The sequence below is a fragment of the Ornithodoros turicata genome, chromosome 6 (genome assembly GCF_037126465.1).
Source record: "Ornithodoros turicata isolate Travis chromosome 6, ASM3712646v1, whole genome shotgun sequence".
Taxonomy (NCBI): Eukaryota; Metazoa; Arthropoda; class Arachnida; order Ixodida; family Argasidae; genus Ornithodoros; species Ornithodoros turicata.
This window is the reverse complement of record NC_088206.1, coordinates 68,098,467-68,124,531: the sequence shown is the minus strand read 5'-3', so window position 1 is coordinate 68,124,531 and position 26,065 is coordinate 68,098,467. Positions and strand designations below refer to the sequence as shown.

The window sequence follows — 26,065 nt, the reverse complement described above, 5'->3', positions numbered from 1 at the left end:
AGGTACTCGATGTCTTCAAACTAAATTCTCAAGAACATAAATTTTCAGCGCCTTTTCTTGCTGCTGACATAAACTTATGTTACATGGCTGACTGACATGCCGTCCGGGCAAAAAACATGAGTGTCTCATAGCGCTGGTGTGCCATGTCAACAGTTAGGTATATCCTCGAAAACACGAGGCGAATAAGTCTTACTTGGCACGACATCTCATCACAAAATACAGATCAGAAATTATCAGAAGCGCTTGTACCGGGCCGTCGGCTAAGCCGTTTTAAGCGACGGATAGTGTTCCATGACTTCACGATATTTCGTGTTAATCAAGCTCATTTGCACACAGTATCCACCATGGTGCTAATGCTATAGTTAGTGTGTTTCATGCACACTGTGGTGCTCATGAAACAGGGATTGGTCAAGCAAAAGTACAGCCACATTATTGACTTGAGCAGGTATATGGTTTACCTTTATATCCAACCATTTCACCTGCTGCCGGGAATTCGAATAACAAGGACAGCCGTCAATCGGGAATTCGAATAACAAGGTTGCACGCATTCAATGGTCATTAAAAAAAACAGACTCGTGTTAGCGCCGCGAAGCAACTGTGGCTCTGACCGGCAGACAGACAACAGAAGGGTGGAGTGGTGGGGATAGTGGGTTTAATGTGCGCTCTGGGCCGACTTCACGGGGAACTACGTCTCGTCTTTCGTCTGGGGAGCCTGCCAGAAAACACAGGGAAAATAGCAGACAGCACAGCCGGTGTTGGGGTTCGAACCCGCGTCATCTTCCAGTCTCGGCGTGGAAGGCGGTCCTGCTAACCACTACGCCACTCAGGCTGGTTCCAATGGGCACGTTATAGCCATCTCAACCACGTAACAGCAATCCACATCAAACTCGCATTTCTGCTACTGTTCCTGTACTGGGTAATGGTAATGGTACCGTGGTAATGGTTCCATACCGTTGTAATGGTGTACCGGGTTCCATCGACAAAGACATATCTATCTGTATAGGTCGCGTGCACTGGCACGCGCCCGTAATTGTTTCGTCTATAATACTTATAGTGGTGCTCCTGGTGTTATGCAAGTATAACTGGCCCTCTGGTACGAAATTATCTCTTAGATAATCTCGACGCCCAACGAGGAAATGTTCCAGTTGCCAGTGCGGAGTGTATCATGGTATATTTATTATGGGGGTCATTTACTGGCAGGGATCTGCGTTTATTCTGTTAAGTGACCGTGGTGGAGCACCATATGAATTGTGTATGACGACGACCCCTTACGACGACTCCGTACAGGGGGTTGGCAAATTGACGACGTGCGAATGCCTTGTATCTCAATAAGACAGTTCGCGAAAGATGAGTCGTCTGATATTGAGTTGGTTATGGCGAATGTGTCTTAATCCTGCCTACCGCAAATTGCTACCAATCTCTTCTGCAATACCGAAAACGAAACTAATGCAATATTTATGAAAACAATTGAAGCAATTTAAGAAGCAAAGTTTCAACATCGCCACAGCAGTTACTGTCCACCACAATACGGTTTCCATTCACTTATTCGTCAACGTGCACAGTCTTGACCAATAGCAATCCTACTTGAGTCTGCCGCAGATCGTCGTCATTGGCCACTTGCAGGAAGCAGACGACAGCAACCTTTTCTGCCACGGCGTGGCGTTCGATTCGCCGCCCAAAAAATTGGGTCAGCGGCCCAGGAGGAAAACAGATGAACCTGACGAAATGAAAACGTATAAACGGAGAGGAGAAAGTTGGAGGAAAAACATTTTGGAGCAGACGATCGCAAAAAAGCGACGCTATCGAAAGTGTGGGCGCCATCTTGTAGACCTGTAGGTAGCAGACGACCACATTGCAGGCCGCAGACGAACAGAAAACGTGGATTTCTCGTATAGAAGCGAATCTTTTGGATTTTGTGCCGGTTTCGACCGAAAAGTGTGTGTGTGTGTGTGAAAGTCCAGGGTTGATGGTAAAAAAAGAAACAAAGGGATTCTGGGGACTGGCACCATCGGGTCATCACCACACGGAAGTCATGATCTTCCTGGCTACTGTTCTGTTTGTGGGTAAGTGTCTGCTAAACTCTGACACCATAAAGATCCGTATGCTGGATCCGCGCAGAGTCAGATGATTTAGTCAGGGCTTTATGTCATCTTTTTAGTTTCGGAACATGTTGTAACAGGTCCCCCGTGTAAGTAAGCGCACCGCACTGTTGCATTTTCCCACAGTAGCGATGTACCGTGGATTTGGTGGGTGTTTGATATGGGAAACCAATCACGAGTTCTCATCTGCTCGGTTCACGTTCAAGGTGGACTGGGATCTCGAAGCCTCTGACCGATAGCAGCCTCAGCGCTTTAATGTCGTGAAAGAAGGACATTGCACGTAGATGAGCTTGAAAGGTTGTAAAACTCAGTTGGTAAAAAGAAGAAAAGTATCGTTATTTCTGTTCGGTATTACGTGACCGTTACGTATCGCAAAGGTGAGTTATATCAGTACGTGTACAAGGACAAGTAAAAATGCTATGGGTAAATATCGACGTAGAAAATATCGTGGAGCGCATAATATTTCGTATTGAGAATCCCGTACTATATACATTCTAACTCTTCTGTTCTTTCTAATGAGAACGAAGAGCGACCCAAAGGTTTTGCTTCCTTCTGGTGGATAATAAACTGGACTATTATGACAATACCTATTGCTTTGAAGTCGAAGAAGTAAAAGTGTTTCATTAGCACGATTCGAACCTGGACCCTGCATATTTACGGTGGGTTTCCTTACCGGTTTGACTGCGTCAACCATATTAGGGAGCATTAGAATAGCGTACACCACACGCATTTGGGGGCCCAAAACGCTCGGGGACGGCACTGGAAAACTTCCTTCCTATATCCTTAGAACGTAAACCACTAGCTTCACTTCGTTCAGCTTTTCTCTACCCTACAAATCGTACCCCCTCTATTTTTTGTATGTTTTCCACAAAAGCACACTCTTGTCAAAACTGTATTTTTGAAGTACAGCAACAGTTTTGCGTTACCTTCAGAACCCACGATAAATCGCAGCTCTCTCGTACACGAACGCACATTAACATTGCAGACGACAGCCACCTCTTGGAGCTGGTGCGCCTTGCGAAATACTTGCCAATTCTTTCTTTGATGATAACGCGGAACATCGTGCCATCGCACTCTATCTCATAATTGCCGGCTTCATACGTGCTTTATTATACCCGCAAGTTTTCTCAGAACCTGTCGCCAGGGGGAGTTGCAACAGCCGCTCTGCTTTCGCGTCGTCTGCTCGAGTGCTTTTTGTTGTCGTCTGCTAGCTAATCAGTTGGATTACGCGAAGGCGTGTTTCGTAGTTGCTCCGAAGTTCCTCCCTACTAACATCGTGATCTGACCGGCTTGCTTAATCAGATATTGGCTGGGGACGTTGCACCTGTTGGGCCCGATTACGTCACACTTCAAACATGCAGCATGTGATGTAATTTTCGGCGAGTCAAGGACACGTGGTTGGTATGGAAGATGGATTGCGGAACTGATAACGGGGAAAATGTTGGGACGATGGTGGTTGAGCGCTGGCACCGCAAAGCAACTTGACCTATGCATATTACGGAGGGATTGAGTGCTGACATTCGAGTGAGCACGAAAAACACTAAGGGAGCTGACAAGTGTAATGAAAACACCGTACACTCTTAGAAAAAAGGAGTAGGTTTTGTCATGCCGGGGACCGAATGCATTTACACAACCATTTGTCCTTTCGTGGGCTAAATAAATCATACTATTTCGAATTTGGGGACTAATTGCAAGGGCCTATTTACAGTGCCTAAGCGTGAATTTTAGGCCAGAGTACTTTAAAAAGTGGGTAGTAATTGGCGAGTAATTGCAGCTTATAATCAATTACGACATTGTCAGTCGAGAGCAGAACGTCTCAGAGGCAAAATTGACGACACGGGCAATGCACCTGAAACAACCTTTTACACCCTTACCGCTTATCTTATCTTCGTTTACATAGCTGATCTCGTATGATAATTTCGCGCAATCCGATCATAACGTGGATTCACATCGCGCCATAATCACATGCACTGTGAATTTCACAGTCACCCTTCTACCTTTGCATACGCGGGTTCCTTTGAAGGACATTTCAATGAACTCTTTTTTACCATAATACTACAAAGGGTACACTAGAATAATCAACGCAGTTCCCCCGTATTTTTTACTTTCCTTTCACACATTGTTATCACTCGTCCGGTGTATAGATTTACGATCGGAATTGGATCGTTCCATGGGAATCACGCATTCTTCTGGAATCGCTTGCGGGCAGCCGTTTGTTCTTCGAGCACAATGAAACGCAGTAATTTTTTTTTACAATGCTTTTACTTAGCAATAGGATAGGCTATTAACCCAGATAGCTTTAACCACGAGAGCTGTCATAATCGGTAATCTTTGCCGGTAATGCCGCGTCATTCGCTCACAGGGTTTGTGACACCATTGATGGATGTGGTGCATTGCGTTGTAAAGGAACACCCTACTTCCTCTACACGCCAGTTTCACTGCCTGTTCAGGGGAAAAAGTATTTCTCTACTTGGTCGTTATTGGCGAGAGAGACTCTGTTGAACAAACTCCCTGCGTCAAACTCTGGCGTCACTTCTGACGAACATAAAATTCCGATGCCTGTTTTTCCTTTTAAATTATGTGTTAGCGCCGCGAAGCAACTATGGCTATGAGCGGAATACAGATATGGACAGATAGAAAGAGGACATCAGGAAGGAGTGGGGTACAAGGGGGTTAGTGTGCGTCCTGGGCCGACTTCAGGGGGAACTGTGCCGACTTTCGTCCGGAAAGTCTGATGGAAAGCCCAGGGAAAACCTCAGACAGCACAGCTGGCGGTGGGGTTCGAACCCACCACATCCCAGTCTTCAGCGCGACCTATGTTTGGTTTGTCCCATGTTGAAGTTTCATCACCTTTCTTGTAAAAAAAAAAAAAAAATTAAAAAATGTATAAAACGTCTCGCACCACCCTTTGTGGGATCTGAAGAGCGCGTCTCACGCTGCAAGTAACTTGAAAGTAACACGTTTCTTTCTACTTACTGGTTCATGTTCCAAACTTGTAACTTAGTTAGCAAGTAGCAACTTATACCCTAGCCACACGGCAAACTTAATGCATTAATGGGAACGGCATTTACTTCGCCTCCTAACCAACAATAAACTCCAATGACATCGTTCGATCCCCTCATTAGTTGAAAACAGGAGGCGTACGTCTTTTTATGACAATTATGCGGAAAATAATTGCAACAGAAAAGACGTACGCCTCCTTTTTTTTCAACTAATCAGGGGAGTGAACGATGTCATTCGAGTTTATTGTTGGTTAGGAGGCGAAGTAAATGCCATTCCCTTTAATGCATTAAATTTACCGTGTGGCTAGGGTAATAATGGTGTCTTTTATACCGTAACTTAGCTTGTAACGAGATTCCCATTGTCTGGTACATTTCTTACGTCTAGCCAGAAGCTCGTGTTTGAAGTCGTTACACATATCCAATCACCGCGTTAGAGAATGGGAGCACGAAATGACGAGACGGGACGAAACGAAACTTTCGCTATATTTCTCTTCATTATTTAGGTTATTTAAGTTTTCCTTGACACAAAAATCAGCCGCTATTATAGTGCACAAAGTCCTGGATTTTATGCGTGTTTCCTCTAATTTTAGGTCATAATTGTGCGCTTACTTCATTTTTATGAGGTGTTATATATATATTTATCTGCGCTCTGGTGAGGCAGTTGATTATCTGCCACAGATGGCGTCATCGTCGGCGATACTGTGCAAACCCACGAAGTATATAGTTGTTGTTTCTTGAGGTGTTTCTGTTGCATAAAAGAAATAATCGGTAGACTTCAATGGTCTTCCCTTGCGGAGTACTGAGGAGCGCACCCTAGAATCAGCGGACCCAGAAGAGCTCCATTAAGAGAACGCGCTAATGTACTGGAAGAACGTGCTCGAAGAATGACAATTGTTACAGTATTTAATGAGTATAAATACACGCACGAAAAAAAAAAAAATGCCGGAACCATCATGCGTAATTATAGGGGCGTTCTACGGTACTCCGAATTGTTCCAGCATTTCTTAAGTGCCCTATATGGTCAAGGATTCCGGGCTATGGAAAGAGCTCACAGCACGTACCACATGAAATATCCGAATAAAAGTGGTTTGCATGCAGGGTTGGGGAAGGCGGCCATCAATTCCATTCCAATTCCATTCCGAGGAATTGAGATTTGTGATAATTCCATTCCTTTCAATTCCTCGGAATGAAACGGTATGACCAATTCCCACTCCTGGAATGGGCTTGGCAAACCCCATTCCATTCCGTTAATTCCACCAATAAAAGAAAAGCGGCCTAGTTCCATTCCCATTCCATTCCTAGGACAGTTTCCGCCATTCCATTCCCATTCCATTCCGGGCTCTGATAAATCTGGAATGATTCCGGAATCATTCCAACTCCGGAGTGGCAACTCCGCAACCCTGGTTGCAAGTGTACGAGGCATCCAAACTGCAGAAGCATTTCTTCAATTAAAAATTAAGAAAGCAATAATAATAACAATAATAATAAAGAAATTATCAAAAATGTCGGGAAAGAAGCCTATCAGTACCTTCGTTAATCACCACAATCGCGCACCCGTATCTCATTTATCAAGAACACAATCGCACATCATAGATTATGTAACACTTTCTCTTTTCAGCATTTTTTTTTGTACATACTATTTGCTATCTTTTATTTATTTCAGCGTGTGTCTCTTTCGCCCTCTCATTCTACGGAAACAAGGGCGTTTCCGCTTCCGGTTTTTTTTTTCTTGCTAGCCACAAAGACGTGCACAAATCTCACGCATTTTTTTTTTCTCTCACGCGCGCGAGTTAAGCCTTTAATTCTTGGACGGCTCTTTCTCCCCGTTTCCTTTCGTTTCCGCCTGCATCCGAAACGTGCACCCCTTTTTACGAGGTTCGTCTGCTTGGAAATTCGCGCGACCTGTTCGCAGAAACACCATCTCGGACATCGTTCTAATTTATTTTACTTTTACTCGGCTCGCGTGCGTAGCAGACCGACAACGGGTTTTACTGCGTCCGGAAATTCCCCGGGCATATGGGAGTGAGTGATATTATCTGTTCTGCTGCTCGTCAAAGATCGACGATGTTGTCAGACGACTTTTTTTTTTTTTTTTTGTTGCGTGATAAGTAATCCGTGTAGTTTTCGGCAAAGCGAAATGAAGAAAGTGCGAAGAAAGCGAGAGATTGTAAAGAAATAGAAGGACAATATAGAGCCAAACTTCGTAATGACTTAGTGCTTCGAAAAAAAAAAAAAAAAGTTCATGTGCTCGCGTACATTTGCGTTTGAGTACCCGAAAACGAATCAGAATTTTGGTTCAGATAAAAAATGATGATGATGATGAAAGAAGAGAAAAATATGGAAATGTACGCCCACTTAGCGTGCGAGCAGCTTACATAGGCATCCCGTGATTTTTTATCCAGGGAACAGCAAAGAGCTTCTAAAAGGGAGGAAAGCATGCAACCAATAGATGCTTGACAATAGCATGACGACAGTCGAAACGTCTGATGCGACATGCGAGGAAGGAGATCGCAATAGACGATTTTAAAAAGATGCGCGCGCCACCAAGCGCGCGCGTAAAGCAGCATGGGAACTGTGAGGGACACTGCTCTGTCGTCTGCTTCGGTTATGGTTTACCCCAGCAGACGCTTCCGCTGCGCACACCCGGGAATGTTGTTCTTCTTCTACCTCCGCCTCTGGTCATCTCGTAATACTCTAGGACGCTCCAAGTTCCCATGTTGCGTGCCACAGGTGGCGCCTCGATGCTAATACACAGGTGGCGCTTGCTTTTTTAAAAAAGGTCCCATCCTACAGTTGGCGATACAAGGTCTATTTCCACTTGTGGTTTTGGAGCCCCAGGGAAGGGGAGGCCAAGGACACTCTTTTCGCCTTCTGATGACCCTACTGTAGAAGGATCATGTAAAAGCACATCGCTCGTTGGTGGTAGCGAAGGTCGTGGGTTGGAACCCTGGGATCGAACTGGGAGGTGGTGGGTTCGAATCCCCCCCACACACACATGCACACGGACACCTTGTGCGTTCTTTTACCATGTCGAATTTTAGCCAGCACGCTCTTCACCTTCTGGCACTGTGTTGTCATATTGGGAAGTGTCACCTGCTGAACAGTGCACGACTTTCATTCGGTTCTTTCTGAAGTTGCCTATTTTTCGGTATCGAATGCAAACACAAAGTGTGCTCTTTCCTACAACGACGCCGTCCTGTAGTACACCTTTGATTACCACCTTGCTCTTTTTTCCTCTGCTTTGTCTGCGCTTTACGCTTGGTTGGTGGTGTGTATTCATGAGTGATCTGCCTAGCGGCCTACGGGGATTGTGCGTCCATCAGGGCCGACTTCATGGGGGAACTGTGCCTACATTGGATTCGTCGCGGAAAACTCAGAAAAAAAAAAAAAGCGCCAGTGCAGGACGGCCAATGCCGCGGAACCGACACGCTCTTCCGGCATGTCCGCGATGCTATCCGTAACGGCCGCCAAAGTGTGGCTTTCATTCGCCAAAGCCACTTCGTCAGACATCAAAAACTTGTGAAGCAGAGGGGCTAATTAGTGTTACAGTCAAACTCCTTTACAACGAAACTCAGGGGACAGCAAAAAAAATTCGCAGTAAAGGTATTTTCGTTAAAAAGGATGTCCATTATTGGACCTATAGGTCTCCAGCGGGACCGCAAAAAAATTTGCTGTAGTGGCATTTTCGTTAAAAAGGTGTTCGCAATAAAGGAGTTTGACTGTATAGAATTTTTAAACACGACACAACATCTTACGAAGCAATCGGGCATTTTCTTTGTTTCGAGACCGTTAATTTCGAGATGAAGAATTCCGCAATCGGGAATATCGAACCCCTCTCTTCAAGGACAGGGTCACCTCCCAGCCCCGGCGTGGGGTTTGTAAGGCGATCACCTTAGCAACGAAGCCTATACGAAAGGTGGAACCACGCTGCATTAAGAACACGTCGGTTATTCCTGTGTCAGTCACGTGCGTGTGTAAAAGTTTGCGAGGTGACAACATCGGGTCTTGGATTGCAGCCTCCCACACTTTTAAGCGCGTGCTGGGTTCGTGTCATTGCCGTTCCGTTGTAAGGGACGCCGTGAGCACATTGTCCTTCAACTATTTTGAAAGCCCCACTGTGTACGTTTACGCTTGTAAGTACGGCGGGTAAAGACCGTTAACCCCAATGAAGTCAAAGAAAAAGAAAAGAAAAGCGCGCCTTGTTACAAATTCGACCTCGACCACGTTTATGTGCCTAACAGTCGTGCATAACGTCGATATCCCATTATGATAGCCTCTGTTACATAAGCCACTACCCTGAACATATATGGTAGTCACGAAGTGTCTCGGCCTTGGAAGCACATATAAAAGGCGATATTTTCTAAGTGGCTTTGACTTACGCAGCTGTGTAACGTTGAATGATCTTTTTTTTTTTCTGAGTGTGATTAAGTGCTGGGGTATTACGTGGAAGGTCGTCCGAAGTTTGCAAAACAGCGAATATTGGGTTGTCCGTATACGAGACGAGATGCTAACGAAGTCACAAAAGTAATGTTGTATGTTGAAACGCTAATGCACCAGCTCTCATGTGGCATATAGCATTACAGTGGGTATCTGGTCATGTGGGCATACCCGGCAATGAAGAGGCTGCAGCCAGGATGCTCTATACGGGTGATCATCAGATACCTTCAGCCCATTCTATCATCTTGCCCAAAGGGGACCGTCGGGCCCATTGTCTGTGCTATCTCTGCTATATATATATTGTAGAGCGGAAGAGCGCAGGTAGGCGTGACCGTAGGAATAGGTTTATTCAGACAGCCGCGCGGGAGTGGCGCGAGTCATCGTCGTCATCTGACGTGTCGTTATCTTCACTACATTGCCCCCCCTCGGAAGACGGAAGCCCGGTGATGTCGGAAGGGGTGGACTGTGAAGCCGTGGTCTCGGGTGTGTGGCCAGGGAGAGTGACGAAAGGCTTCATCCGCATGACATGGACGACTTCGGTGCCACGGGATCGACGATCAGGTGGTGGGGTAAGGGGCGTCACTTCATAGTTGAGGGGTGAAAGCTTTCGAGTGACACGGTATGGGCCAACATAGCGCTTCATAAGCTTCGATGAGCGGCCGGGTACACGAAGCGGAGTCCATAGAAGGACTTCGTCGCCGACTTCGTAGCGGACTTGCCGATGGCGTTCGTCGTACCGAAAGCGCTCTGTGTCCTGATTTTCCAAGGTACGCAAACGCGCGAGTTGACGAGTCTCCTCGGCATGGGCGGCCGCGTCGAGAACCACGTCTGGGTCATCAGAGTGCGGGGGGCAAGGAAAAAGAGTGTCCAAGATTGTGGTCGGAGCACGGGAGTACAGAAGGTAATAGGGGCTGTATGCAGTGGTACGCTGACGAGCAGTATTATAGGCGAAGGTGACGAAAGGGAGGACGACATCCCAATTGGTGTGGTCACAGGAGACGTATATCGAAAGCATGTCACCAAATGATGCGGGCAGCACAGCGTCGTGATAGCAATGATTTAATGACAGAATGATAATGCGCGTGACATGCGCCCGCCGCTGCTAACACCACCGTCGTCGTCGTCGTAACATTGCCCCCCTCCCCGAGGCGTGACCTCCGGGGCACGACAGATGGAGAATGCAATGCGATGGGGGGCACAACAGGTGTCGACGATGATGAGCAAGGCAACGGTGGGGGCGAATGATGGAGATGTGTCCCGATGCGGTGACGTACAAATGGTGTACAGGTGGGCGATGATGGGGCGCTGGTGAATTGACGCTGTGCTGCCTCCACAGGGTCTGTGTCGAGAGTATCCCTCACTGGGCGCTGCCGTCGTGGGCGTCGTTGGGCGTCTTCGGGGCTGGGGCATCTTCGGGGCTTCGTCGTCGTCTCGTCATAGGGTCGGGGCTTCGTCGTCGTCTCGTCATAGGGTCGGGGCTGGGGCGTCAGATGGCCACGACAACAGCGCTTTCAACGAAGGGTGCCCCGCACCTCCACCAAATATGTAGAGCGGAAGAGCGCAGGTAGGCGTGACCGTAGGAATAGGTTTATTCAGACAGCCGCGCGGGAGTGGCGCGAGTCATCGTCGTCATCTGACGTGTCGTTATCTTCACTACAATATGCAGACAAGACGAGATCACAGTGGCTGCATGACATGACACCCTACCCTCTGCTCCACGCAATGGATCCGTCTCTCTCTCTCTGTCGCTTCCTCATCGCCTTCCGCGACACTACGCATCTCTTCTTCACCGTATGCGGCTGAATGTTGCATTTACCCCAGTTAAGGCAGCGCCTTGGCCGCGTGCGCCATCGAACCTTTGTGCATCATGCAATGTGCGCGCTGACCTGCACCACCTACGTATGGACTGCCCTGACTATACCAGGGGGAGCGCGAGATCTTGCAGCACGGAATGCATGCAATCGACCACCGCCCCTTTACCAGAGGCAAGGTGCTGGGTCCATGGTCCAGTAGCGTTCATATGCACCAAGGTCTCCGTCACCTTTGGGAGTTCCTGTCATCAACAGGCCTCTCCACCCTGCTTTGATCACCTGAATCCTCATCTCCATCACCATCTCTCACTATCTACAAATGGCACTGGGGTAGCGCCCAGCCTATTGGCCGGCATCAACCCCATCTCATCATCGTCTCTTTGTGTGTGTGTATGTGACATATAGTGGTTAGGGGGGGGGGAATATGTTTATTATATATATAAAAAAAATGAGAGGGAAAGGTTAGCCACCGGTATGGCAGCTTGCTATTCCCAGAAAAAAAAATAGTGGTTAGGATGTTCGCTTTCCACGTAGAGACTGGGAGGTGACGGGGGTTCGAATTCTGGCACCGGCTGTGCTGTCTGGGGTTTTCCCTGAGTCTTCCCTGGGTTGTCCAGGGAGCTTTCCAGGCGAATTTCGGCACATTTCCCCCTGAAGTCGGCCCAGGACGCATGCTAGCCCCCTGTTCCCCACTCCTTCCTGCTGTCCTTCACCATCTGTCTGTACGACGCTCATAGTCACAGTTGCTTCGCGGCGCAGCTGCGAGTACCCCGCCAGAAACGATGATGAGGTCATCATCATCCCTGTTCGTCATCTCTCATCTGTTTGTACTTTCTGTGTGTAAGCGTATACTGGGGTAGCCAGTTCGACTGCGTCGAAACTCACAGCCCCAACTCACATCACCATCACTTCGGAGCTGAACTGAAGATCGTTTACTTCACCAAGAGTGACACCAGCAGTATTATTCACAGGCTCAGACAACAAATGTTCACCACTTCCTGGGCGTCATAGCTCGGCATTTGGGGCCTCGAAACTCACGATTTACAATCATCTCATAAGACGTACAGGCCCGGCTACGAATTCACGTGAAGGTCGACATAGTGTATCGGTGAGCTCGATCATGCCGCATATTAGCGCGCTCTTTCCAGATAACATCACACCTCCTCTGTTTCTAAGTGTGATGTTATCCGGTGAGTGGACTAATATATATGCGGCATGATCGAGCTCACCGATACGCCATGTGGACCTCGGGTTGACCCTGAGCTCGGATTCCAAGCGCTTCCAGCCCTACCTCGACCTGCTGCGTCCCTTGTGCATACGCTTCGACTGAACGTCCCGAATAGCGTTCGCTTGCTGCACAAACTGGGCAAGTGTGCTTCCCCCAACTGCGGCCAATGCGGTGTCATAGAAGAGTCTAAACACATCCTCCTCGATTGTTCGAAGTACGCCGACAGTCGTAGGGCCCTAGAAGTGAGCTTGGTTCGTCTGGATGCCCGCCCTTTAGACGCTGAAAAATTTTAGGTCCTTGGCCAGCACACCGCCAAGCGGTCGCACAAATTGCAGGCTCTGCTGCGGTTTCTTGAGTCAACCAAGTTGATCAGTACCTTGTAACTTATGACCTCTATACATTAGAACTACGGTACTAACATGGCAACAAACGCAAAGAAACGAACGGACAGACGGACGGACGAATGTATGGGTTCTAATCCTACCATCGGCTGTACTGTCTGAGGTTTTCCGTAGACTTTCTAGACGAATGTCTGCAAAGTTCCCACTGAAGTCGGCCCAGGATGCATACTAACCCCCCTGTCCCCCACTCCTTCCTGCTGTCCTCTCTCCACCTATCCACACCTGTACGCCACTCATAGTCACAGTTGCTTCGCGGCTCTAACGCGTAATAAAAAAAATCTTACATACCAGATAACAACACTCCCGAGGGGAGATTGCCTTTTTATGTGCCGTACCACGAGAACAATCCCGGCACTCCGGAAGAGTCGCTATACGGAGGGCACCACAGTCCCTGCTTACTAGAACTTGATGTGCCGCCCACCTTGATCATGATCAAAGAGCCGAGTCGAGGTAAGCCAGCGGCGTGAGCACGCCACTGCTCACGAATGATGTGTGCACGCAGCCACGCTCCCACCATCTGGGTCACCGAGAGTCAATCGACACCGGCGAATCCAATTTCGATCAAAATTTACAGCTGTTTCCGCACTGTGTGCACTATTCCACAGTAAACGCGGAGACGATGTTCCATAGGTATTCCGCTTGCGGTGCTGTTCCGGGAAGATCTTTCCCTGATCTTTCTCCTACTTTCTTTCGATCTTTCGTGGTAGAGGGAGGCGAAAGGGAGCCGGTCCTTCATTTCTGGAGAAGGGCCCCTTGATAACGCGGTCCGCCCCCGGGTGTGCCGTGTCTTTGAACGCGCGGCCGATAACAAGGTCGTCGGGGCAGTACCGCTTGCGGTGCTGTTCCGGGAAGATCTTTTCTTGATCTTTCTCCTACTTGATGACAATACACAATGTTCTGCAGTCTCGGACAACTTGAAAAACCTGCAATAACGATGCAACGTGCAAAACCTTTCCCAGTCGTCCTGCCTCTTAACAGTGTAAGATGCCAGTAATGTAGTGCCCGCTCTTCGTTTTTAGGGCGAGGGCAGTACTATTTTTGAAGTGTGATGTGGGCAGGCATTGCACTTGTCCCACAGTCCTACAGTTGGCGTGTGTTGTCATCAAGTAGGGGAACTACCTATGGAAGTTGTCCTCTTTACACAATCCTAAAGTTGGCGTGTGTGTTGTCATCAAGTAGGGGAACTACCTATGGAAGTAGTCCTCTTTACACAATCCTGCAGTTGGCGTGTGTGTTGTCATCAAGTAGGGGAACTACCTATGGGGGTAGTCCCCTTTACACTGACGGAAACTCACATACTGGATAACAACGCTTCAACAAGGGGAGTTTGCTACGACAGTTATCTATGGAGGTAGTCCTATGGAGGCACCATGTTGTCATCAGAAAAAAACGAGAGAGTCCCATGGTACTTTGCGAAATATTCTGGGTGATAGAATTATGCAATGACTTAGTTACCATTTAATGTTCACGGTGTACCCGATAACAGGTTACCTGTACCGTCTGGAACATGGGGTCCTGAAATTAGCTGCTTTTTCACTTCGCTTATACGAAGACCAAACACGACAAGAAGACTTTTCTCCAGCCACGTGATTCCGAAGCGATTCGTGTTATCATTAAGTGCGAACGATGAGATGTAGCGGATTTCTTGTGCACAACCACTCAAACGCCGCAGCACCACCCTGGTGCATTTCCTGCAACTCGAGCAAACCGACACATCTAACCACTTGACTCACTGGTTCTCGTCATCTCTTAAAGCAGACGACAGCACTGTCTTCTGTTTTGGCTTTGGTATAGGTTGGCCGTTGTCGTCTGCAAAATATCTTCCCGGTCAGATGTGCACGGACAGCTGTAAACTTTGTATCTACGTACTCTGAACTTTCGTGTATCCAACCAAATGCGCGTTATCAACAAAACGTAAATTAACGTTTTAGAAGTACGCTTCGTTTAAACTTACCGCAAAACCGGTAGACGGAACTCGCTCGAAGTCAATAGCTGCACTGCCCTCTATCGGAGCACGGAAAGTGGAAACCGAAAGTAAAAAGAAGCGATAATAACAGTGCACGTTCTAGTTTTGACGCTCTCGACTGGTTAGCTCGTGACCTGACCCACTATACCGAGAAAGCAACAACAATCACAGCCACCAGGGCGGTTTGGATTGGAGTATATGCAGATAAGCATTTACCTTTTATTACTACTGTTATTACCCCGGCACTGTAACTGGAGTAGATTTACGCGTATAAGGTGTGTCCGCACATTGCTTTATTCCTCCCTGACCCCATTGTGTTACTTTGGCTCCCTTGAGTCTTGACCCAGTGAGGCTGTGTCTCAGCACTCAAGTACTCGATCTTCAAATATTTGCGCGTGCCATACCCAACGCGACCGCGTCTTCCTGATTGCGAAGAGATATAGGTACCCCGTCCACGCTAGTTCGTGACGGATAATGGCGATGTTTAAATAGCGTGCCCTAATCTTAGCGACGTAAAAATAGCGTTTCTAAAAAAAATTTCAGCGCTTCTGTCACTTTCTAGTCACGATGCGATGTTTTTCTCTAACGTCTCTATACTTGAAAACTAGCGTTGTTTTAACGACGTTTCAAAGGCAAGAATTTCATCAAGATTTCAGCGCTCCGTTTCACGTGACCAGCCTACGTGGCTTATTGGCGGAGACGATCGCCTTTCACACCAAGTTTGGGAGGTGACCCTGGTTCGAGTCCTGGAACCAGCTGTTCCGTTGGGGCGTTTTCCTTGGGCTTTCTTCTGTAAGACTAGATGTCGGCACATTCCCCTATCAAGTTTTATTATTTATTATTTTTTATATAATAAACATTATTTTTTAAAGATTATTATTTGTATATAATAAACATTATTTTTTTAAAGATTATTATTTGTATATAATAAACATTATTTTTTTAAAGATTATTATTTTTATATAATAAACATCATTTTTTTAAAGATTATTATTTTTATATAATAAACATATCCCCCCCCTCAAGACGTCGACCGCGTACACATGCAGAATTGCATCTTTGTGGTCATTGAAACTGGCACAAAATGCTCCATAAAGGTCTTGGCAACGCTGGCATAGGAACAATGAAAACAGAGCTTCCCAAGTTGCTATGTCCTCTATACGTTAGTTTTTCACCGTGCCGACTCAGAGCGTTCCACTCAGCTACGCTTACAGCGATGATCGCTCAGCAGGCTGCCACAGAAAAACGTCTATAGCCGTCACTTTTGGGGGTCAGCCAATCATCACGGCCATTCGTCATACGTCCACAATAGAATCACGTCTACCAGGAAGCGTGGCAAGGAGGAGCGAAAAAGGGCACATACTGTGACGTGTCCAATTGATTGCTCGCGATGTTATCTCATACGCAACCAGGCGCAACGCTCGCTCTTCAATGCGGACATTATGGAGCTGTATTGCGTATGCACAGATGAGCTCTTTTCAGACGACGTTGTAGCAGGTTACTGTTGTTGCAGCTATAGGTGTTGATGCAATGCAAATAGTGGAAAATGCTTCACGCACGGTAGCACATAGTCCGTCAGTCTTTGTGATGGACCAGTCGAATTCGTATAAATAGAATCGGTTGAAGCATTTTAATATTCCGGAACTGGGAAGTGGAAGGCACATGGCTGTATGTGTTCGTCCTTTTCATTATCGAATGGAGGTCATTGACTTTTCAAAGATTGTTCCAAATTACCGGAATGTTACGGGCACTGCAGTGCTGCAACAGTCAACGAAGCAGGACCCGCATGACGTCGTCCAGAGCCAAAGCCAGAGCCAGTTCCTCTCGTCCACAAGACCCTGTAGCTCGCATTTATGCAAATGTAAGAGGGGATGGAAAACATTATTGAAAGAGAGCATACAGGGTCTATTTGTCTGTCTACACAAGACCTTACTGTGATGTGGACGTCATATATCATCGTGGTTCTATGAGAAAATAATTGAATGGTCATCGGATAAGTTTCAGACTTGCATTCGCTGTCTTCCTCTTCGATTGCAGTTCTTTAAAGGCGCAGTAAAAAAATTCCCTTAGTCAGTTTCACCTTTTATGCTCTCGCGGGTTATGTGATGAGCTCTTGCGAAGGAACGACGGGACCAGCTCCCCTGCAGCACGTGCGAGAGGCCTCTACCGTATAGAGATCCCTGGGTGCTCCAAGCCTACCGCGAACCACCGTCAACGACCGAAGCCGCCATATTGTGACCCAGAATTGCCCGGCTGATTTTTCCAGTGTCTATAACAAATCAGTGTTTCTAATATGAGTGAATAAAATGAATAACAAGTGGGGTAACGAGCGGGATAAATGTTTAGGGAAAGTTTAGGAAGATGAGTACACAATCTCCTGTGGCTCATCTCATAGAGTCAACTCATAGAGTCAACAATACAAAAAATGATAAATGGGTTAGAAACGGCTTAAACCCACAGTGAAACGTTATGGCCCTTCGGGCTACGGCGGCTGCGGTTCAGCTTCGACTTGGATTGGATTCGTAGCACACTGCAATCCGCTATGAGCCAACTTTGGAGCAAATATATCCAGACAAGTTCTGCATGGACCCAGATTCGGGTGTGGCATTTTTTATGCTGATAACAATGGGTCAGCATACTGCTGCCTCCGGTGTTTGACGTTCCAGATAGGAAGAAATGGGTGGGGAAATGGCGACTTAGGCTCGCTTACCCGAGAAACCCTCTACTCCTTCAAAGAGCATGACGTCGCTCATGATCTCAGTTGTCTCGCGACGTAAACCCCCAATTATTATTATTATTATTATCAAAGAGCATGTAAGTGAGCGAGGCAAGTCGACGTCAGTCCGTGACGTTCACAGTCCCAATAGGGGCAGTCAGGTGACTCATGACGTTGCACGATGCGGCCGAAGCTCTGTAGCAGACGAATTTTCGGTGGCCAATGAGAACTTCTGGTTGTTCGCAGGCCTGCTGACGTCACGCGAGGAGATAAGGACGGGCCGATGACTGCTTTCTCCGTGCGCTTTTGTAAGTTGGATCGCGCAGTCACAATAACACTGCACAGCGAAAATATTGTATACACCCAGTACAAAGCACTATAAGCCATCTCATTATGACCGTTTTATAAATGGAGGGTTCAAAGCAATGCTAAATATCACTTCCTTGCTCCTTTAATGAAATTTCATCTCTGTGCCAAAACAGAAGACGGTTCGTACTTCTTTCCTGTCGGATGCCGTGAATCTGACCCCTATTTTTTCTTCTTCTATGATTGTAGCGTCCACCACCTGCCCTGTCTATAGATACGCTTCGCCCGGCTAGGTAGAATACTACGCATACGTACGATTCGGTTAGGAACTTTCGCTGGAAAAAAATCTCTTTAGTATATATGCGGAGCTATTTTTAAGCTGCATGCGATGTTATCCTGTACGCTTCGGTGATTCTCAGCATAGCGATGCTTTTCCTCCGACCACTTTGCTATACCGGAGCACGGGAGCGAGTGTTTGTTGCAAATATGGCATTTCCGCCACGGCTCACAATAGAAAATAACGGAAAAGAATCGCCCGTCTACTTTCGGGCGCATTATGGTTGCGTGCAATCTCGCATCTTTTACATGCGTTGCTGTAGACTGGTCCTCACTGGCTGATGCTGGATGACAGCATGATGGGGTTGTACGTCCTTGCCCGAGTCGAAGTCGGCCATGTTACGACGCACGAGCGCCCTCGCGTGTCGCAAGCAAAAAGCACCGTTAGAGTAACACCACCTGGGGCTGATTTCAAATGGAGCTTTGCCGGCGTTTCTCCGAAACGTCGCCGGTAGGGGCGCCACTGGTGCAGCACTGCCGGTGCCGTGATTCGAAGCCGGGTCACCTTCCCGGAAGCTCGGAGAAACTGGATCAGGATCAAGCTTTTGACGTCTAATATTTTATCAGGATAATGTTGACGCTCGGAACTTCTGCGTAGACCTCTGCAGGAAAGACATCCACCGAGGGGACAACGAGGTCAGCACTTAAGGCCTATTCAGCACCGCATCTGCGTCAATGCGCACAATTCCGCCCACGTTTTAGAAATCCTATACGCTAAATATGAACACCCTTCTAATCTCGCTTCGCGTCTCGCACTATCTAACGCACTACATCCACGAGTGACGCAACAGTGGTTTCCAAAAAAAGGCAGCCAAGCCTAATCCTTATCGCATCTCTCATCTCCTAACAGCCCCAACAGCCGTGGACGATAGATCTCCGCAACTTCCTACAGCAACGTAACATCGTCCGCACACTGTCGCCGATAACCCTAAAGGAAAATCACAGATGGAATCATCGACGAACCACGCCGTCCGCAATGTGGCCTCCTTAGCGGAACTAGCAGTGTATCCGGCGTCATAATTTCCGTCCACAACTCGGCATACGCGTTCAAAGAAGGTCTGCATGAAAAGGTCGCATGGCAGTCTTGCATTAGCGAACGAGGAAATGAAGACTTGTATGCCACTGCCATGTGGGTCAGGTGCTGGATGGAAGAGTGAAAAAAAAAAAAAAAAAGAAAAAGAAAAAGAACCGTGTCTTGCTTTCCGTCTTTGGTGAGGTCATCTGTGACGACGTATGACCTGCCAGGGTGGATGGTATGGGACGGATCGTGCGGATTAACCGGTCAGCTTTTTGTGCTAACGTAGCTTTATGCGCGTCATGGTAGGAAGAATAAGAGAAAGCGAGTTTTATAACAGCGTGTAGCCTGCGGGTATGTCAGATTAACCACATACCAGTTTGGTTCAAGTCTGAAGTCTGTCAGTAAACCAGAAAGTCTTCAAGCACTCGTTGGCAAGATCGACCTCCGTGGATGAATGGATAGCATGTCTGCGAACTGATCCCAACGTTGTGGCTTCGAGTCCGTCCGATGACACCATCGGCCTGGTTTCCGGATGCAAGATGCTTTGATACGTCGTCTTTCGCGAAGGACGTTGAATATGGCCTGCCGCGTACTGAGGTATCGGCAGAATTAATTCCGCGGAATTAATCCAGGATTAATTCGTAGAACAACCGGTGTCGCGTCGCTCATGAGTTGCCTCACGACGCGAATGACCTAGTATCGTAACACCTTGGCTAATGCTGCCTACCAGTAGTTGTCCCTCGACCAGTCCTACAAACTGCCCTAATCCATGTCCATGAGGCTGAACTCTTCGGCGCCCTGATCGCCCTGGAATACATCGCTGACTTGCCACCTGGGAAATGGGTCGCCCTCACCGACAGAAAGGCGTCCCTCCTCCTCTTGATGTCGTCCCGTCCCAACCTCATACATGATATACCCAGCCTGGTCATACAGTCGTACAACCATGGGCGTATCTAGAGGGGGGTCTGGACATCCTGACCCCCTCCTTAATTTCTGTCTTCACATAGTATTTAATTGACCCCAGACCGCGTGTCTAGCATGCTGTCCGTGGCTGGACCCCCTCTTCAGAAAAATCCTGGATCCGCCCTGCGTACAACAGGCTCCGCGCCCATGGTCATGTGTTGTCCCTCCAATGGGTACCTGGTCACGTGGGCCTGACCTGTAACACACGCGCAGACGCAGCTGCCACTCCGGCCACTGCACGTCTGCTCCTTACAGTTTGGCCTCTCCGTCTATCTATTCGTCGCCGGTGTGCTGCCCGTGCCCAAGCGTTCCGATCTGAGGCTGCCTCATACAACAGTCACATGCAGTCCATCGACCTCTCGGTTGCCTTCTTCATTGCGCGTCACTGCAGTCGCCGCGAGGAATCACTTCTGCACCGCCTCCGTCTCAACGTTGCCCGCACTCCGTTGCTGCTATACAGAATGGGCCAATCTAGCTCCCCCTTATGTTCCAGCCGTGGTGAAGTGGCCGATGTTCCACATTGTCTTCCACACTGCCAGCAGCACCTTCCCCAACGGCAACCTCTCCGTCGTCCTTTCATACAGCTTGGGCGCTGCACGATGTCCATGGCCACCCTCCTTGGCCCCGAACTCGGCCTACTCAGTGGGACGTCACCACAGCCTTGCTCCGCTTCCTGCAAGATTCGGGCCTTACGACTGCCCTCTGACCGGGCTTTCTCGCGCCACGTTGTGCCTATGCTGCACTGACTGTTCTCCTTTCTTTCTTGTTCTATATTTTTGAAATGTTTATTTTGAGTTTGTTTCTTTCTAATTTCTTTTTTGTGGAATAGCAAGCTGGGATCAAGCTGGTTGACATTCCCAGTTTTCTTTCTATTAAACATATTCCCCCCTCCCTTAACGCAGGAGAAAGGGAGAAGCTGGCAGCATAATGGATGATGTGTTATCAATAGACCTCTACCCGAGAAACGTCGTCATGGCGTTGGTAGACAGACTGAAACCGAAACAAATCGGAAGGGGAGGGCTGGGTTCCACGAATGGACAATTGTTCGCTGCATCCTATTGAAAGACAAGTAGGACCGAAGGTCACGTCCCTTTCAGGAACCATCGTAATCCCCTCAAGACCGTGGCTTTCGGGCGCGACCTTGTTCGCCAGTAGCTTCGAGCGTAGTTCAACTCTACCAAATTGGTGGCGCTGTCGAACACTATGACGTCATTTGTTTACAAACAGGGAGAGGTCTATTACACTTGTGAAGTGAACGCAAAGCAAACAGTTACATACCTGAAGCAAATGGTTATGCACCGGAAGCAAATACAAAGACAGTATAGTTAGATATCAGAACAGGGAGAGGTCTATTCTGTACGCGTCGAAGCACTACCATGGCGGTGACAGTGAAAACAGTGATAACATGGTAACACGCGTGGTTACGAGTTCTACGAAAGCTTGAGTGTAATGATATTTTCCGCTCGGAAGCTAGCATTTATTGGTCTTCGTTGGGTCATCCTTGTAGCAGTACGTATACTTAAACGAGCCTTAATGTTCCTCTTGCAGGTCTGGGGACTGCAGCCGCCGTGCCTCTGAAGATTGGCTGTGATACAGAAACCCTGGACAAGTGTGGAGCCGACTTAGTCATTTTCGGAACTGGTCCCAAAGTCCCGACGAACAAGAAAGAACTCCTGGCACAGTGCGAGTAAGTCTTGTACGGGCTCCAGCCTCTACGCATGTTCATTGTGGAAACGGCACATGGTGGTCAGCTTTGTAACAGTTGTGTGTTTGGTTTGATACTTTCTATGAATCTGGACACGTTACAGGGTGGAATATGCTGCGGAGCTATGTGCTAGGGAGTTTGCGACCAAGTGTCTACCGCCGTTGCCGAGAGGCATGGTTGTCGTCATCCTAGAAGGCATCAGTCAGGAAGTGTCTTCTAAGTGCAATGCTACAAATCCTCTTCACCACGGTACGGATGTCATACGTTCGCATAATACACAGTCGCAGTTTTCAATTGTAATTGAAAGCCAATGGTCATTGAACGTGCGAGTAGCGTCACCAGGCGTGTTCCGTGCGAGCTTCTCAAAGAGCATTGGATCCATTGTACGGGACATTGGAGCATCGGACAGGTTGACACGTTGAACGCTTTGAGGCGCTACTGCTCATGTTCAATGCTCATTAGCTTTCAATTATTAATGAAGATCAAGGGTATAAGAGTTTGTCAGTGGTTCATGGTAGAAATTCTGACGATGAACGTATTTTCGTTGACAGCAATGTAGCCAGAAAAATATTTCGGGAGGGGCCCTATGGGGCCTTTACATGGGGGAGGAGGATTTCACCCTCATTTCCCTCTCTCAAATGCACTACCAATGGTACGAATTCGTGTTCTCCTCGAGTTTATCTAGGGAATGACATATTTTTGAAGGCCTCCCCCTGATTTTTGGTGAATTAAAGTTTGTCGAACTTTCAATACATGGGAGTGTATGGGAGATGCAACGAAATCGCTTCTCTCGGCTCGCCCGCACGCGATATTTGGGCCAAACTGATGTCATTCCCTACAGTAATAGTCGGGGAATTGATTGCGATCAATAAAATTGACAAGCCTACTGCAATTTTCCAGATCCTTGAGAATGTAAAATAATGGCTATGTCGTTTGCTATCATGTTCTGCAACATGAGAGAACATGAGAGAACTGATGTTCTGAGGCTGGAACAACATAGAAGGGACAAATACATGCAAAGCCTCAATTTGCCTAAGAAATTAACTCTGAAAGATGGAAGGTTAGCCAGCTGTTCAGATGGCGCACCCTGGAAGTCGCTGGGGAGGCGTAGTTAGCTTCGCTCAATTGATAGAGCCCTGGACCGGTAATCCAGATGATGTGGGTTCGAGTCCTACAGCTGGCTAACCTTTTCAGTGACTTCCATCTTTCATCGTCAATTTCTTAGGCAAATTGAGGCTTTGTATGTATTTGTCCCTTCTATGTTGTTCCAGCCTCAGAACATCAGTTCTCTCATGCTCAACAGTTGCCGCTTGCGTCGATCCCGTCGTATGAAAGTGTGTATGAGTGAGCAAAAATGTAAGAGTGAAAGGAGGTTCAGTGAGAGAGAGTGACTGGTTTGTGCCTTCAGATGACGCACACTGGAAGTCGCTGGAGAGGCCTGTTAGCTTAGCTGAATTGGTAGAGCTCTGGACCGGTAATCCAGAAGGTTCCTGTCCTACAGCTGGCTAACGTTTTCAGTGACTTATTATTATTATTTATTGGTCCACCAAGGGGCCTTTAGGCCATTACATGAGGGAGTGAACACGTATGCAACACACTGGCACTATACATCAAACAATGAACATAGACTAAAAAAAAAGAAAAAAAAAAGACATCAGACAAAAAAAGATTATAACCAGATGAAAAGCAGAGAATATATCTACATTAGAGAGCAATGATGTGCGTGTACATGTGGAGCGACAATGGTCAAGTGAACTCGGCGATTAACTCGTTGGTAAATTGGATATGATCCGTGAGTTCTGCAATATGCCGTGGGAGTTTATTCCAATCTGATGATGTTCGTTGAAAGAAGGATGCCTCGAATGATGTTGTACGTGACCGAGTTAGTAGTACCTTATGTTGATGGTCAACGCGGCGGGAAAGGTAAGAAGGGGAGCGGATGTAATTACTGCGGAGCGCGGGAGAGTGATAGAACTTGTGAAATAATGACAGGCGTTGAATCATGCGACGTGTTTTACGGTCGGTGAGCTCAGTTCGGACCTTGAGTGAGGTTGCGCTGGTGTAAGGTGAATATTGTTTGAAAAAGAACCTGGCAGCCCGATTCTGCAAGGCTTCGATATTCGACTTCCATCTTTCATCGTTATGTTCTGCAAGCTGGCGCCGATCACATTACTTCCTTAAAGCTTGGGAGGAAAGCAAAGCGAAGAAAACAATTTTGCGACGGTGCAATCAACTCTCTCCGGAAGCGCGAACGTTAACTGGACCGCACGAGTCCGCCTTAATTATTTCGCTCTATCTTTGCGAGGAGGAACGCAATAGATACCCGTGTGGTATTGGTTTAGACGTCTCAGCAGCTGCTCTGCAGCACATATAAAATGTCTTGGACATGCGGTTGGATATTTATATCGACGATGCCACTCTTAAGAGATCCCAAAGATCCCTACATTTATATCGACGATATGTCGGTCTTAAGACATCTTTCAATGACTTCACTGAGAACGGCTTTCTTTTCTTTTTTTTTTCAGATTTCCTCAAGCACGCTGCTTGTATGAACAAGGTGGGAGATCGCCTGCACAAATGCATGAAGAAGTTAACCCTAACGCTGGACTACAGCGCCAGCATCGAGCCCCACCTTAGGGTCGGGAGGTCTTGCTGGTGAGGTGCTAATACATTTCTTGATCCTGGCCTATAACATAATTCAATGCATTTGAGTCAGCCGCAAGAGGTCGCTGGCTGCTTTACATGTCATAGGTTGTGGGAATATTTGGGTATATACTTTTGTGACGATATAGGTTTTCAGTACGCTACTAATAGTTGCACCATTGAATGAGTAACTCTTGGAGTCGCTGTGAGTCGGTAAGCTAGTTGTTAGTAGAAATCGAAGTGTCCTTGTGACAACACCATGCCGTCAGTATTGGCAGCCCCTGAAACGTACAATATTATAGAAAAAGATACCCAGGCAATGGTTACTAGGCTCTACTGCGGCACGGGTGATGACATCTGGATAGGATGACACTGCCTTCTGTGAACTTAACACGGGACGGTGCGGAAGTTCCCAAGTACCCTCAAATTCTTTTTTGCTTTCATGCGCAGTAACTTCGCCGAGTACCTCCAGTGTTCCGGAGACGCCGTCAAGAAAGACTGCGGAAGCGAGGCGGAGGACTATCTCAAGAAGTTGCTCACACGGTCCGCTGGCGACTTTATAGAGATTGCGTGCATCAACCACAGGACGGACTTCGAGGCGTGCAAAGCGACGTCAGAACATCTCGTCGATATGTCTACCACGAGAGTAACGTCCCTGCTCTCGCCCATGGCTAAATTGGTATCTGCAGAGGGCTAAACGCATTCTTAGGACTGGAGGTCTATGTCCTGGTACACTGTTCTTCGACGAGACTTGCTGTTTGATCTAACGCGTTTGTTGAGGGTGATAATGTGCGTGGTACGTTGATGGTGAAACTTTTCTTGTTCGTGGCTATAAAAGCTACTGTGCGTCACGTGACATTTTGCAGATGGCGCCACATTCGCGATTAATTGTGTTCGGCCTCTTGGTTGGCGCTTCTGAATATAGTCAGTGACAACTTAAGTCCTACAATTGGAACCGCCCACTCATCCGTGGAGGGCTCCTGCGATTGGCTACCAGCCTTTGCACGACACCCGCGCCTCGCGATGTAGTGCCAGCTCTCTATATCTCCCCCCAGTCCCCACTTGGGCGCGCCGCACTACATTCGCGCGCGCGGAGGGATTCTTGTGTTAGGGCGGGATCAAGGATATGACTTATGTTGTCACTGACTATAGTTGTCAGAATTTCGTTCGCATGGGAAGCGAACTTTTGAACGAAAATTCCGACGGAAACGCCCTCTGTCGGAGATAGGAATAATCAGCCATAATAGTAGTGAGTTTTAGTATATCGTGCGCTATGGCCTTTGCGTACGTAAGGGATAGGCGTGGTAGTTCTGCACAATGCGCAAAGCTCTCTTTATGTTCTGCGCGTGCGCGGAACCACCAACGCTATCCCCTACGTACGCAAAGGCCATAGCGTACGATACACTAAAACTCACTATTAGAACTGAAGCCCAA

At 47.6% G+C, this 26,065-nt stretch overlaps 1 protein-coding gene across 1 annotated transcript; it reads left to right on the top strand.

Annotated features, from left to right (window-relative positions):
• Window positions 1-1,884: 1,884 nt before the first annotated feature.
• On the top strand, window positions 1,885-25,328 carry LOC135398258 (uncharacterized). The gene is made up of 5 exons (XM_064629681.1): window positions 1,885-2,063; window positions 21,832-21,970; window positions 22,092-22,237; window positions 24,514-24,643; window positions 25,082-25,328. Exons 1-5 carry the CDS (start codon window positions 1,967-1,969, stop codon window positions 25,326-25,328), a joined length of 759 nt encoding a protein of 252 aa, XP_064485751.1. The 5' UTR covers window positions 1,885-1,966.
• The last annotated feature ends 737 nt before the right edge of the window (window positions 25,329-26,065 follow it).

Excerpts from the sequence above, each read along its gene's own strand:
- LOC135398258 (XM_064629681.1), top strand. The coding sequence starts at position 1,967 with ATGGTAAAAAAAGAAACAAAGGGATTCTGGGGACTGGCACCATCGGGT. Across the intron at positions 22,238-24,513 it reads TACAAATCCTCTTCACCACG|ATTTCCTCAAGCACGCTGCT; the intron begins GTACGGATGTCA and ends TTTTTTTTTCAG. Across the intron at positions 24,644-25,081 it reads AGGGTCGGGAGGTCTTGCTG|TAACTTCGCCGAGTACCTCC; the intron begins GTGAGGTGCTAA and ends TTTCATGCGCAG.